We start from the raw sequence: 15,039 nt of genomic DNA, 5'->3' as shown, positions 1-15,039 counted from the left end.
ACACAAACCGCTCGTTTCGTGTCTTAGGCCATCAATGTGTACTTACATTTACGAGTCATTAAATCATGTTTAATTTGGACTTCTCTGTGCATGCTCTTTGAGGTGGTGACCATAGACCTGCATTATATGACTGACCGACAAGAACGGTTTGACCTAAACATATCAAAATTGAAACGGCTGCGGAAACAAAGACACCTACATCTTGGATGCCCTTGAGGTAAGCTAAAACATACCAAAAATTGATTTCAAAGTGAACTATCCCTTTAAGGTTTAAGTAGTCGAAATGCACTGATCTTTTGTGTTTAGTTTAGACTGGTTTTAACAGCTTTTTGTCCAGATGTTCCACTGAATTTGCATGCATTTTGAGCATTCATTTTGATTGTGTGATTTAAGTGTCACAAATATCGTCTGTGAGATTTGGTTTCCTCTGTTCAATAAGAGCTGGCGAACATCTATGCGTGGCATTTAATCTCTTAACACAAAAGAAAACATTTGATTATCAGTGACGTCGTATAGGAAAATCTCAATGAGCGATTAACATTTTTTCCCCACCCTGTTAATTGGGGTCACATGCAAAGGCCACATCGAAAACTGTGAATACCTCACATGTTGGACTCCTTTTGTTGTAATGTTTTTGATGAATGCTGAGAACCGATTAAAGGAAGTACTATGAAGATCACATTAACTGAAAGCGCATTTTAAAATGGAAAAACTCCGCCTTCATGCATTTTGGGGATAGAAATGTGATTCATGCAGGTTTGATTCTGATATTATCTATAGCCAGACTCTCCGCATCATATACTGAGAAAAATATATTCACGACCCACTTACTCTCAATCTTGCAGACCTTTTAGTGTCCATTAGTAAGAATATAATTCACTTTGACACTGACTGACGGCTTTTTAATCTAATTCCCGTTCTTCTCGTTTATCTTTTCAAGATCATCTTTTCAAAGGAGAAAAAAATGAAAGAAACCAGAAAGAAATTTCTGCATTGGCCAATTTGAAACCGAAAAAAAGTAAACTGACCTTTGTGACAACAATATTTCATCCGAAAAGGCAAAAGTTTATTGCTATAAGTCCTTTCAATTATGCAAAATAGAGAAAATGCATACCACTTATAATTATATATGAGATTGGCTCAATGCATCAAATGGAAGCAGGAGTTTATTTTCTGTCTTTTTATCATTTGACTTCTAGCTTTTTGTAAATAGATCCAGTCCGTTTGAAAGTTCTCCAAAATACTCACTTTGGTTTTTCCTGTTGTTATTTGAGATTAGTGTTATATAACCCAATTGTGGGCAGAGATCCTGTCCAACAGAGACCCAGAGATGCACACGGGTGTCTTTCAGCGCTGTCAAACGAACAATACACAGAGAGAGAACATCTATTAAATTGCGTTTTTAGATCTGAACTGTGTGGTTTGGCAGTATGTAAGAGCAAAATGTCTCTGCTAGTGGGCAATTTAAAGACAAAGAAAACCCTGCATTTTGACTTCATGTTTCAAACCACTTTGTTATATTCTTTCACATTTTTTATGGCATTTCATATCATTAGCCGCGTCACACTCATTCTTCAGATGAATTAACCACCTTAAACCTCATTTCGATGTGCTAAAATCACAGAGGATGTATTCGATTTGAAAAACATTTTTTGTACCCTGGTTTCAGAGTCGTATGAGGCTTTCAGATCTATTATTCCCTCATGAGAATGAGTTGTGAAGGATGTCTGTCACACCCCTGCTCATCCTCTCATCTTCAGATGACACTTCACTGCAGAACAGCTGCATCCCTGTGTGAGGAATGAGAAATATCAATGGGGCTGATCTTTCTTTAGGTCATGTTAAATCATTACTGCAGCTATAAGTTAGTCACACCTTCCCATCCTCCACAGGGCCGGCAGTCTGCCAGCAACTGTTTTATGATGCCTTCAATTCCCTGTTCTGGGTGGAAAGGATTCCTTTTGTTTGTTGAAAAAATAGCATTTATTTTGATAATGATAATAATAATGATGATTTGAAATTAGAATTTAAGCAATTTTTAATGTATTGTATCCTTCATTATTATTTATAAAGATTTATTTTAAATATGAAATATTTGTAATAATATAATAGTAATAATATGTTAGATTATTTATAACATTTTATTATTATTATTATTTTTAAGGCTTTATTTTACGTATAAAATATTTATTATAATAATAATGACAATAATAATAATATTGAAATTATATTTTAAATTATTTATAACATTTTGTCATCTTTATTATTATTATTATATACATATTTTGTATATAAAATAAAATGTTATTATAAGCAATAGTATTAGTAGTATTTGCAATAATAATACAAAATGTTATAAATCATTTAAAATAGTATTAATATTATAATCCTCATCATGGGCATACTACTACTACTACTATTAAAACTAATAGGATTATTATTAAAAAAAAATATATAAAAAAAAAACTCATCATGGCTGATAGATACCAATATGGCCGTCCATTATATTTATTTAGTCTCTAATGTGTAGCAGGCCTGTTGCCCAGTGCAGCAGGGATTCTTTCGGAGGATTTGGATCTGATTCAGACTGCACCGGGATCATTGGTTTTATCGGAAAGCCTGAGAGGTGTGAATTGATGGCAGAGTGAGGCCGTAAACATTTTTATAGACCGAGCAGTAAGTCAATACAACGCTCACCTGTGGAAACAGAGCTTAAAATAGACCCGATCGGTAGCCATGCACGTCTCCCCTCATGATGTACGGATGCTCCGATTATTTGCCCTGTTACATTTATATCTTGCTCTGGGGCTGGAGGCCTGTGAGTGAGGATTGTGGGTAATTTCACCCTTGGGGCTCTCGGCTCACTTTAGATACATTGATGATCTACTGATTTATGAGGTGTGTTAGCTCTAAAAAAAAAAACAGTGAGGTTTCAGGAGGAATGTACAAGAACTGATTGTAGGGCATATTACTTGCATTATAATGTGTTAAGAATACCTTATAATGCATCATATTCAGAGGTTTCATAAAACGTATTACCTTTTTTTTTTAATTGCATGTTTTGTTTTATATTTATATATAAATATATTTATATTTTAAATCAAATAAAATGTTAAATATTTTACCTTTTACATTTTTATTTTATTTCCTATTTTTTTGCAGTATGTATTTTGCTGCAAACAGTGTACACAAATACACATCCTCTTCTTCCCTCCACAGAGAAGAAAGAAGTGACCCAGAGTCTGGAGAACTACACGTCAAAGTGTCCGGGTGGAATGGAAGTGATCAACCTCCCTGACGGACTCAAACTTCCTCCTGTTCCGTTCACCAAACTGCCCATCGTCAGGTGAGAAAGCCTTCATGTCCAGGATCCTTTCAAAGGCCTCATATTATACACTTTTGTAGCTTTAGTTGTTTTCCCCTGACATCCTTGCACCAAAAACAATCATATATATTTGTACTATCATTTCCTAGTCATACTGATTGGGTTTCTGTCCCTTTAAGATTCTGTTTATGAAGTTGATGATATGCATTTGTACAGGTGAAACTCGAAAAATTAGAATATCGTGCAAAAGTTAACTTAACTTAAAGTCAACTTAAAAGGTGAAACTAATATATTATATAGACTCATTACATGCAAAGTGAGATATTTCAAGCCTTTATTTGTTAGAATTTTGATGATTATGGCTTACAGCTATGAAAACCCCACATTCAAAATTAGAGGTTTTCATAAGCTGTAAGCCATAATCATCAAAATTCTAACAAATAAAGGCTTGAAATATCTCACTTTGCATGTAATGAGTCTATATAATATATTAGTTTCACCTTTTAAGTTGAATTACTGAAATAAATGAACTTTTGCACGATATTCAAATTTCTCGAGTTTCACCTGTATATGTGGAAGCTCATATGTTAATGAATTCATGCTCGTCATTTTATGCAGCTTAGAGCCAGTTAATGGTTTCACATTGTCAATGTTATTGTACATCAAACATTTTTTTTAATTCAAATTAGCCTAGCGTTTTTTTTCCCATGAAATCTGTCCTTTACTAAATGTTTTATTGTTTATTTGAACACATTTATCTCAGTGTCCGCTCACTCACAGCCTTTTGATGGTGTTTTTCCACAGCTCAGTGTCTGAAAAATGACTCCTCTGAACTCGAGCTTTCGTTCAAAACATTTTTGAAGTTTGTTGGGGCCTGTGAACCATTAGAAAGCTGTGTGAAAATTAAAGCTTCATTTGTTTTATTCTCCCCATATTAAACATTTTAAAGAAAGCACAAAACTTCACATATCCTTTCATCTGTCCCAAGGAAGTTGCTGAAGTTCAGGACGCGTAGGAAAGAAAGGCCTATAAATGTGTTTAACGGATGTATTTCATAATCCCACCAGTGGGTAAAGCTCAACATGTTGGCTTGATTGAAGTCTCCATTTCTCTGAGCGAGTTGTTAAAATTCCTTAATTTATTCTTAAAGGGATATTTAATTGTAAAACTTCGGACGAGCCGTGTTTCTCCTGATATTTATCTCCCTCTCCGCATGTTGTTAACACAAAATATCTTGCTCGCTGTCTGCTGTCAGGATTTACACAGAGGACTTAATTTAGGCATATCTTTAAAAAAAGTTCCATAATGAAATCTTGCCGAGATCGTTGTCTTATCGGTAAGAGTAAATGTCAGTATTAAACTGTTCCGATTGCTGTTCAGAGATGTTGTTGCTCTGGCAACGGTGTGTTATGAGACGTTTAAAGGCACACTATGTACAATTTTGATTAACATATCCAAATAAAATCTACCTAAATGAGCCCAAATGTTTGCAACAATGTTTAAATCCAGAGAATCAGCAATTTTAACCAGTGTTAAAGGCCTGTGTCTAAAGCTATGTTTCCATCCACATTTTTTATGCTCATTTTTGGATATCGCATTAAAAAAACTGCTGGATTGAAATGCCAAGATGCGCATAAATGTAAAAAAAGAGTCTGATTTTTTTTTATCCGATAAGAAAACGTGCATAAACTACAATGGAAACACATTTATCCAATACATTTCTTGAATCAAGTGACTTTGCTCAATATGTCTTTTGCATCACTGGACTAACCAGCGGACCGATCTTTTTGCGCAGCATCTGAAATGCTGTTTTCTGAAATGCCTGAGCAAAGTCTGTTGTCAAAGTGGTTTCGGCATAATTACCTTCCAGGACTGTCTTACACGACTGTGTTTTCGAACAGCAGCATCTTCCAAAAAAAAAAGGAAAGGAGCGGCAGCGGCAGCGGCCGACTGCGGCATAAGCGTAATAAAAACAGAAACGTACGATATCCCAGTGTCTCGGCCCCACCCTGCTTCATCCCACAGTAATGTTATAAAACTTTAATACATTAGCTCATCCATGAACATGATGCCTGAGTCCCGTGCGGTTGCTTTCCATCGGCTGTGGAGGTGAAGACTACAACTCCCATGATTCCACACTCATTCATCAAGTGACGCCTTTGTTATTGTTTTGAATAAGCGACCTCTAGCTACGAAACTTACATAATGTGCTCTAAATATGTTTTTCTCATTGTTCAGAATCAAGATTAAGTTCAAGATAAAGATAAATCAAGATAAAGAGTGATTCTTTTTCTCCATGTGTCCTTTTCTACGAATATCAGGGAACAGGATGTATAGAAACAGAACTGAAGAGTGTTGAAAACTGGTTTATGGTTGAGAGCTTGATTTAGAAACTCTTATTTAGAAAGTTTTAGAATTTTTATTTTTTTATTGTTTAGAAAGCACAGTGTTGGTTTTTAAAATCTCTTTTTTTTGCTTCTTATGTAGCTAAGTGGTTGCTAGGGTGTTGTGAGTGGTTACTAGGTTTTTTTTTAGGTGGTTGCTGTATTGTGGGTGCTTTCTTACTGGCTTCAGGCAAAATAGCCAGAGTCATCTATTGTGATCTCTAGATATGGGATTTTAGCCCATTTTATTGTCAGCCAGATGACAATTTCAAGTCTGATCACACAGTAGAGTACCAGCACATCTCTCCTCATCCAACCAAAACTCTTGAACCATAATGCATATAGCGAAAATGAGTTTTTAATCAGGTTCACAGTGCATTTTTTTTTAGTTTCGGAGACTTATAGATTATAGAAAGTCTACTTGCACATATGCTTCTGGAAGCAGGAGCATTCTGCTTGCTCAACATGTGAAACAGGCCTAACTCTGTCTGTTTTTGTGACTGATGTTTTAGATCTGTGTCTCTGCTAAACCTGCCGGTGAGTCTCCGTCCTCATAAGGTGAAATGTCTTCTGGGACAGGGGATGTCCACCGCCAGTCCTTTCATCTACTCACCAATCACAATGCACAGCAGAGGAGACGAGCGCTCCAAGAAGATCGGTGAGTTTCTCCTCTCCGAAATCTCTTAAACTTTCTTTGTGTGTGGTGTTGTTTTCTCTGAGGCTTTAATTACGGTGCATTAGCATGATCTTTGAGTTTTAACCTCACACACTGTTTATGCGGGGTAGAATTGCTCTGATGGGCTTTCGCAGCGATCTTAATTACTGTTTAAAAGATTCGAAACTAAACACACACCATTGTGATTCCACGTGGTCTGTTTGATTCATGTTTATGACAGGAGCTGTCATTAAGTTGTCTCTTTCCCTGTTGGCAGTCGGAGGCGGTTGGAAGGAGTTGAAGTGTTTTCTGGAACTCTTAAGCAGCATCACACGGCACAGGCTCTGTTATTTATAGACTTGTTAAGGCAAATAGCAGAACACTTTGCCACATTAAAAATACTATGGGAGTGTAGACCACTTACTGACTTGTTTAAACTCAAACCATTGTGACTAGTTGGTTCAGTGATGGTATCACATGCTTAAACTATGGTACTTTGATACAGTAAATACCATATACCATAGTACTGTTTGATTATTACGTTCATATACCATGGTGTTTTATAAAGTACCAAGAAAAAACCATGGTAAATATATAATATAATATAGTATAATGTAATGTGGAGTAAGGCAATAAAAACATAATATATATACACTCACCGGCCACTTTATTAGGTACCCCATGCTAGTAACGGGTTGGACCCCCTTTTGCCTTCAGAACTGCCTCAATTCTTCGTGGCATAGATTCAACAAGGTGCTGGAAGCATTCCTCAGGGAGTTTGGTCCATATTGACATGATGGCATCACACAGTTGCCGCAGATTTGTCGGCTGCACATCCATGATGCGAATCTCCCGTTCCACCACATCCCAAAGATGTTCTATTGGGTTGAGATCTGGTGACTGTGGAGGCCATTTTAGTACAGTGAACTCATTGTCATGTTCAAGAAACCAATTTGAAATGATTAGAGCTTTGTGACATGGTGGAAGTAGCCATCAGAGGATGGGTACATGGTGGCCATAAAGGGATGGACATGGTCAGAAACAATGCTCAGGTAGGCCGTGGCATTTAAACGATGCCCAATTGGCACTAAGGGGCCTAAAGTGTGCCAGGAAAACATCCCCCACACCATTACACCACCACCACCAGCCTGCACAGTGGTAACAAGGCATGATGGTTCCATGTTCTCATTCTGTTTACGCCAAATTCTGACTCTAACATCTGAATGTCTCAACAGAAATCGAGACTCATCAGACCAGGCAACATTTTTCCAGTCTTCAACTGTTCAATTTTGGTGAGCTCTTGCAAATTGTAGCCTCTTTTTCCTATTTGTAGTGGAGATGAGTGGTACCCGGTGGAGTCTTCTGCTGTTGTAGCCCATCCGCCTCAAGGTTGTGCGTGTTGTGGCTTCACAAATGCTTTGCTGCATACCTCGGTTGTAACGAGTGGTTATTTCAGTCACTGTTGCCCTTCTATCAGCTCGAACCAGTCTGGCCATTCTCCTCTGACCTCTGGCATCAACAAGGCATTTCCGCCCACAGAACTGCCGCTCACTGGATGTTTTTTCTTTTTCGGACCATTCTCTGTAAACCCTAGAGATGGTTGTGCGTGAAAATCCCAGTAGATTAGCAGTTTCTGAAATACTCAGACCAGCCCTTCTGGCACCAACAATCATGCCACGTTCAAAGTCACTCAAATCAACTTTCTTCCCCATACTGATGCTCGGTTTGAACTGCAGGAGATTGTCTTGACCATGTCTACATGCCTAAATGCACTGAGTTGCCGCCATGTGATTGGCTGCTTAGAAATTAAGTGTTAACGAGCAGTTGGACAGGTGTACCTAATAAAGTGGCCGGTGAGTGTACATATCAAAGAATAGTGATGATATTACTATGGTACTTGGATATTTATTTATCATGGAATATTGTGTCATATATTATATTATATTATATTATATTATATTATATTATATTATATTATATTATATTATATTATATTATATTATATTATATTATATTATATTATACTATATTATATTGTTTAATGCAATAATGTAATGTAATATAATATATATATATATATATATATTTATAATATAATGTATTTTTTTTTATATTATTATTATTATTATTGTAATCTTGTATTATATTCATATTTCAGTTTAGGGTTTTGGCATTGTCATGGGACATATCCAGAAGTGGTATATTTTTTTTTGAAAAGGATTTTCAATCAGCTTTGATGTAAAAGACATATCACTATAATAATCGTACTCTCCGTCTTACGTCAGTGAAATGTCTATTTGTAGTTCAAGCTCCTCCAGACTCATTTTGAATGCCTGGACTGTATCTAATCTCTCACTCTGGGTGTAACTTTCTTTAGTTCTATTGTTTGGTTGTGGATTTTTTAGGTGTATTTTTGGATCTTTGGGACCCTGAGGAACTGGCAAGAATCTTATGAAGACAGATGGCTGTTCAGTGTGAGGTTGCCCCGACTTTTCAAACAAATCATGTTGTATAAGAGTCAGATGGCTGTTTCCAGCCTGTCTTATTTCATTCTGCCAAAACCCACCAACGTCTGCTGCGAGTGCCTGTTTTCTCTCTGTTTTATTTTTTTTCCCCGTGTGCAATCCCATGACCACTTGGATACTCCCAATGGTCCCGATTTCACTCTCAATTACGTTGGAATGGTTAGTCAACCGCTACTGTCACGGGTCGTGATTAGTCACAGGTGGGCGGGGAGAATCGACACAAGTGGGCACTATTCCTGAAGACTTCGTCTTTCTGCTGTTGAGGCGAGGTTTAGAGTTGCCTCAATTTCCGGTTGATTACACAAGCACCAAGACTTCAAGAGATAGTTTACCCAAGAGGGATGCAGGGAGCAAGAGAATGAAGGATGAGGAGATTCACAATCAAAACCGATTCACTCTGGTCGTTTACATAATTGAATCATTTCCAATCAGGGTTAAATTAGTGCCACATACTTCAGAAGGGTCGGTTTCGAGTGCGGCTTCACTGAAATGCCACTTGGACTTGTTTGGCTTTGGCTTAATTCAAACCAGTCAGATCCTGCCTTATTTTCTTTTAAAAATGTTGGCCTTTTGCCAATTTTATGGTGTTTGCTTAGCCAAGCAACTCTATTTCTATTTCTTATGCTTATTTTTAGTGATGTGAACTTATGATTTATTTTTGCTTTGCAGAGAATAAAACAAGTGAAAAAAATCCTTATGAATTAGAGGGTCACTTGGCTTTTTATTTTATTTTAGATACTTGTTTCTTGGTTATTTTTAATTGGGTTAGAACTACACCCTAAAAAACACCTTAATAAAAGCATAGCAACGCCCTAGTAACCACTCTAAGGCTATAATCATGGCGCCATGTATTGTAAGCAGGGCATGACACTAACTTTTTTGCTCACCAGCCGCTGTGGCTAGTGGTTGTCCAAAGTTACTGGCCACTCAGCATTTTCTGCCATATAGATATTTTTAATATTTTCTCATAATTTGGCAGCAGGCATATTATGCTGCTGTCACTTTAAGACCTGACGCACTGATCCATTATACAGTTACACATGTGTTTTCTCGCCAAGAATGGCATTTTGACTGTTTAAACAATAAACAGCGAAAAATAACTCAATTTAGTGCTGAGAGGTGGGTTAATGTGTGAAATTTAAGCCCTGTAACACCAACAAAATCTAAATTTTTGACAACACTTGTGATAAAAATGTATATATTGTATATAAATGGGGTTGGCGGGTGTTAATGTCAATCCCTGATTGTAAGACACTACAGTGTTTTCAATGCCGATGCTCTGCAAATGACTGTTATTAGCTGATTCTTTAATCATTTGTTTAGAAATACTGACAAGATACTAGTTTTAATCAGTCTGACGAATCCTTTACTGAATTAACTCACTGAAACAACATCTGCAAGTTTTCAATGCTCTTACGGGTTTGGATCAGCATGAGGGTTATTTTTCGGTGAACTATCCCGTTAAGGTTCTGAAAACCTAGATTTATTACTGTATTTGTATAAAAATGTGTTGTTAAAAATGCACATTTAAATTCTTTTTCTGTAGGAAATGACACAGACGGGACTTTACTCTCCAAAAAGTCTATTTAGAGCCTTTCCAGGTCCGAGAGACTAATGACACATCTGACATCTGTGTCCAATAGCCATTTATTCACTCTCCTTCTAGTAATCACCAAATCCCTTCACCTCACAGACGTGACAGGACGTCCCTGCTCTCATATTGCTCCCGCACAGGCGGTCGTGTCTGAAATTCTCGAGTTTATCGAAACCTACCCTACTTTTCTCCACGTTTAACAGTTTCAATTATTCATTTGCTTTTTGTTTAACACTTTGCGGTGTCAAACGTGGATTGTAAACAAGCTCCATTATACAATCCTCCTTCTTGTTTGATTGGTACAAGCCCGCTTAATAACTTCCCGGAATGCCACAGGAAGGAGGGGATGGCGAGCACCCAAGGCTAACGTCTCTGAGTCACTTTCTCTGACAGAAAAATCTTTGGGCCGATGAAAAATGTCACTTGTTTGTTGTTTTGCCGTCAAGGCTCCATTGGTTTGAATATTTTATGTGGCGATGACGCGCTGCCGCCCCACACGGCTCTAAAATTGTCCGGGCTGAATGTAATGAGCAACCGGGTAAACACTCCTCGGTTTGATTTGCGAACCGAAAAGAGCGTGTTTGCATTGATTTTGGATTGTGCATCTGTTTCTAACTCTGTGGTGTTGATATGTAAGCTAGTTAGTGTGTGTTTGTTCGGAATCAACTATAGATGGTGTTTTCTTTGCTTTTCTGTTGCTCTCTCGGTCTTGCCAGAAAGCAGTCTGACTCACACACTCACACACACCAGATGTCTCTGGAGAGAAGACCTTTATCAAAGCAAGCAACCTCTCACACACACACACTGAGTGACTGAGGCAGGAGTTGCTTGAGTCGTGCATTAACTAACTCAACGAGGTATACATGCATAATTGTGTTTGATTTGGACTAATGAGACGCACATACTTTTATCAAGTAGCAAATGTTTTTTTGAAGCATTTGCCTTATTTTGAGGAGTTTTTTTCATGTGCCACTTGAATATAAATTATGTGAGTTAGAATTGATTCTGATTTCATTAATGATTCTACTTTTAAAGAATAAATATTATAAAAATGCAATTCCTTTTGCCAAATTATGATAAATTTTTTATACATTTTTATAATGCTTTGTAATTTTAAGAAATTCTGGCAGAAAGTGTGTTCTGCGGATTTTTCATTGTCTTTTTAGTGGTGGATTATTGGATGACACTTTTTAAGTGTAATCCAATAATTGGCCTTCTGCGGAACACAGAAGATATTTTGAAAACAATGTTCAGCTTTTTTTATTTATTTTTTTAAATGGTGTATAATGCCATCTTGAACATTTTATCCAATAACATCCTGCTCATCAGAATAATTAGTTGGGTAATATTTTTGATTCCGTAAAAAAGAACCGGCTCATAAGAATAATTAGTTCTGAAAGGTTTTTAAATAACAAAAATCAAACCGATGCATAAGAATCATTAGTATCATGTTGTTTATGATGCACATAAAATAACCATCTTATAAGAATAATTTGTCCGGGAATCTGGAATGATTTTAATTCAGTAAAAAGCACCGACGGCTCATAAGAATCAGTTGTTTTTAAATGTTTTAAATAGTTAAAATAAACTTATAAGAATCATTCATTCTGGAATCTGGAAAAACAACTTTTGAAAAACATCTCTGTTTTTTTTTTTTGTACATTTGACTCATCAAGACCTCCTGGCTTATCAGAATAATTCGTTTGTTAATATTTTTGATTCCATAAAAGGAGCTGCTCATAAGAATAATTCCTTCTGAAAGGTTTTTAAAGTGGATGTCTAATTCTATTTCATGCATTCTGACTAAAGCCGCATTTCCACCGAAATTACCCGGAAACAATTTGTCCCAGCAACTCCACCCCGCCCCAGACCCGTTTCTGTCTGCGTTTCCACCGCGGTCTAAAGTACTGTGAAGATTAGGCAAATAAGCCTGAACCTCGTCGTCGTCGGTCCATCAGTCGTATTTTTTAAACACCATTGTTGATTCGAATAGCAAACAAATCAAATGCTGCGTGGAGTCAACCAACCAAAATGCGGCATGAACTCAACCAATCAGCATGTTCGCGCTAAACATGCTGATTGGTTCGCGCACAACATGCTGATGTGAACCTGTCACAACAGGGGTGGGACATGTTCGCAAGTCCCACCCCTGAAAGTTCCTGAACTTTGAAAAAGTACTACCTCGACTCGCAAGCAGGGACTTTCGGAGGGGGAAATATTTACCCGGAACTTAATTTAGACCCTGGTTCCTGGAAACACACCGAGTGCCAGCCAAAAGTCCCTAGTTCCTGGGGAAGGTTCCTGCGGTGGAAACGCGGCTTAATTGACACCGTTAAAGAGTTGTTTGCCTTGTTTGGTTCGATTGAATCGAACTCTAGTTCGTTTCCCCCCTTGGTGCGGACCTTTTGGGCAGGTGTGAATACAGCAATCGAACTCGGGTGCGGACCAAACAACCGAACCGAGACCCAGCTGAAGAGGTGGTCTCGGTACGCTTCCAAACGAACTCTGGAACGGTTCGTTTACGGTGTGAACATGAACCGACCCAATTGCAAGAAAGCACTGCGCCTTTGAGTTAACAGGCTTCCGTAGTCGGAGTTGCGTTATGGGAAAGTGATCTGTTGTAGCCTACTACATTACATCTGTTGCGCGTCTTTCTGCGCGTCATGTGTGCATCATTGGAATGGAATGAATGAATGAGTGTGTGCATCAGGACATTCACATACAGAGCGTTCTCTTTAGTCTAATCGCGCATAGATGCAAAAAAAAAGCATTTGCAGTTCAAATAATGTAACGATAGTTACAATACAAGAATGATGCTGGGTTAATTTACGTTAAGCCTTTTTTGCACTTCCTGATTTCCCTACTTGAGAATCCTTGTCCAATGAATGGACGACCTTAGCACACGTGTGGTTTTGTTTACAAATTTTGGTTCACTTGCAAAAAGAGCAGTGTGAAAGCGAACCGTACCAAAAAAACAATTTATTTGGTCCGGACCAAAGCAAGTGAACTATCGGACTTTCCTGGTGTGAATACACCCTTAGATTCTCATGCTAAACATGGCCAAAGTTTCAAAAAACAAGTTGGACGTATACCAAATACACTCCTTCAGGGTTGGTTCTGATTATTGAGATGATTATTTAGTGTTTTACACAGCTGTCTCTGCCTGTGTATCTCGTTTACATTTATGCATTTAGCAGACACTTTCATCCATATCTCAGCAGTATTGCTTGTACTATATTATTTTCTACTAGCTTTTTAAACTGTAAACCCTGTTTACACACCTGTGATTCAATCTTTCAGACAGCCTGCGGTTCTCTGGAGCCGAAGGCAACACGAATCTCGCACCTTGATCCAAATTGAATTACAGGAAGTTCCATTGGAATCTTCTCAAGCTTTGTCTCTCTAGTGCCTTCCTTTTTAGAAAGTTTGACAGCCGCCCTCGCAGCTCGCAAAGGCTTCCGTTAATTGTCGTGCGCCTTGGTTCTCGGGGCAGAACCGAGAGTGAATTGCCAGCTCTGAGGGGCATTTAGTGTTTCGGCCTTTTTGTCTTCTTCTCCTCTTCCTCTCTCATTTCTTCCTGTGATCAGATATCAGAGATAACAGCCGCCTCTGCTCATCTGGCCTGCGCCGTGGCTGCAGACTAACAGAATATTTAATGCTCTATGTTGTGCTTTGCCTTCCATGTCAGATTCTATAACCGAGATTGATGTTTGCTGTAAAATAAAGGGGGGTTATATAACAGGAGATGGGTTTTCCTATAATTGCACAGGCGGAGAAAGGGTTTCGAGGCCGCCAAGTTCTGCCTGATCCTGTTTGCATCTTGAATCATAAAAAGAGAGCGATGTCTTTCTTGTCTACGTAACAAAGTCTTGCCAATGGAGGGAGGGAAGATTAGGTCTCTCTTGACGTAAAGTCAATTTTTTTTTATCTTATGGAGTGTGTGGAGTTTTGTAAGGTTAGTGGTCAACATCGATTTTAAACCATTATTTCTGCAGAAAATATGTCAGATGAAACCACTAAACGTAAGCGGCTTCTTTGATTTATAATAAAACAAATACAATTAGACAATTAGACTTCTTTTAGGGTTATGACATGTTTACCTGTAAAGCAGAATTCACAGTTACATACACTAGCGTTCACAACTTTGGGGTCGGTAAGTTTTTGAAAGTCTGTTATGCTCACCAAGGCTGCATTTTTTTGATCAAAAATACTGTAAAACAGTAATATTGTAAAATATTATTACAGTTTAAAATAACTGATTTCTATTTGATTGTTTTAAAATGTAAGTTATTCCTGTGATCAAAGCTGAATTTTCAGCATCATTACTCCAGTCTTCAGTGTCACATGATCCTTCAGAAATCATTCTAATATGCTGATTTGATGCTCAAGAAACATTTCTTATTATTATCAATGTTGCTTAATATTTTGTGTCAACTGATACATTTCTTTCAGAATTCTTTGAGTAGAAATTTCAAAAGAACAGCATTCATTTTAAAAATAAATATTTTTTAACAATGTAAAAAGCGTTACTGTCACTTTATATTAATATCTTTATA

General features: G+C 37.5%; 1 protein-coding gene across 2 annotated transcripts in view; it reads left to right on the top strand.

The window, feature by feature from the left end:
- Positions 1-15,039, top strand: part of trappc9 (trafficking protein particle complex subunit 9) — a 224,905-nt gene that overhangs the window by 37,544 nt on the left and 172,322 nt on the right. For both annotated transcript variants that reach the window (XM_056242579.1, XM_056242578.1), the window contains 2 exons: positions 3,220-3,346; positions 6,222-6,367. In XM_056242579.1, the coding sequence (XP_056098554.1) occupies positions 3,220-3,346; positions 6,222-6,367 (273 nt within the window). The remainder of the gene's footprint in view (positions 1-3,219; positions 3,347-6,221; positions 6,368-15,039) is intronic.

Source organism: Rhinichthys klamathensis, unplaced genomic scaffold, assembly GCF_029890125.1.
Source record: "Rhinichthys klamathensis goyatoka isolate OS25496 unplaced genomic scaffold, OSU_Roscu_1.1 h1tg000731l_1, whole genome shotgun sequence".
Classification (NCBI taxonomy): domain Eukaryota; kingdom Metazoa; phylum Chordata; class Actinopteri; order Cypriniformes; family Leuciscidae; genus Rhinichthys; species Rhinichthys klamathensis.
Note: the sequence above shows the minus strand (reverse complement) of the source record. Positions and strands in the feature narration are given on the sequence as shown.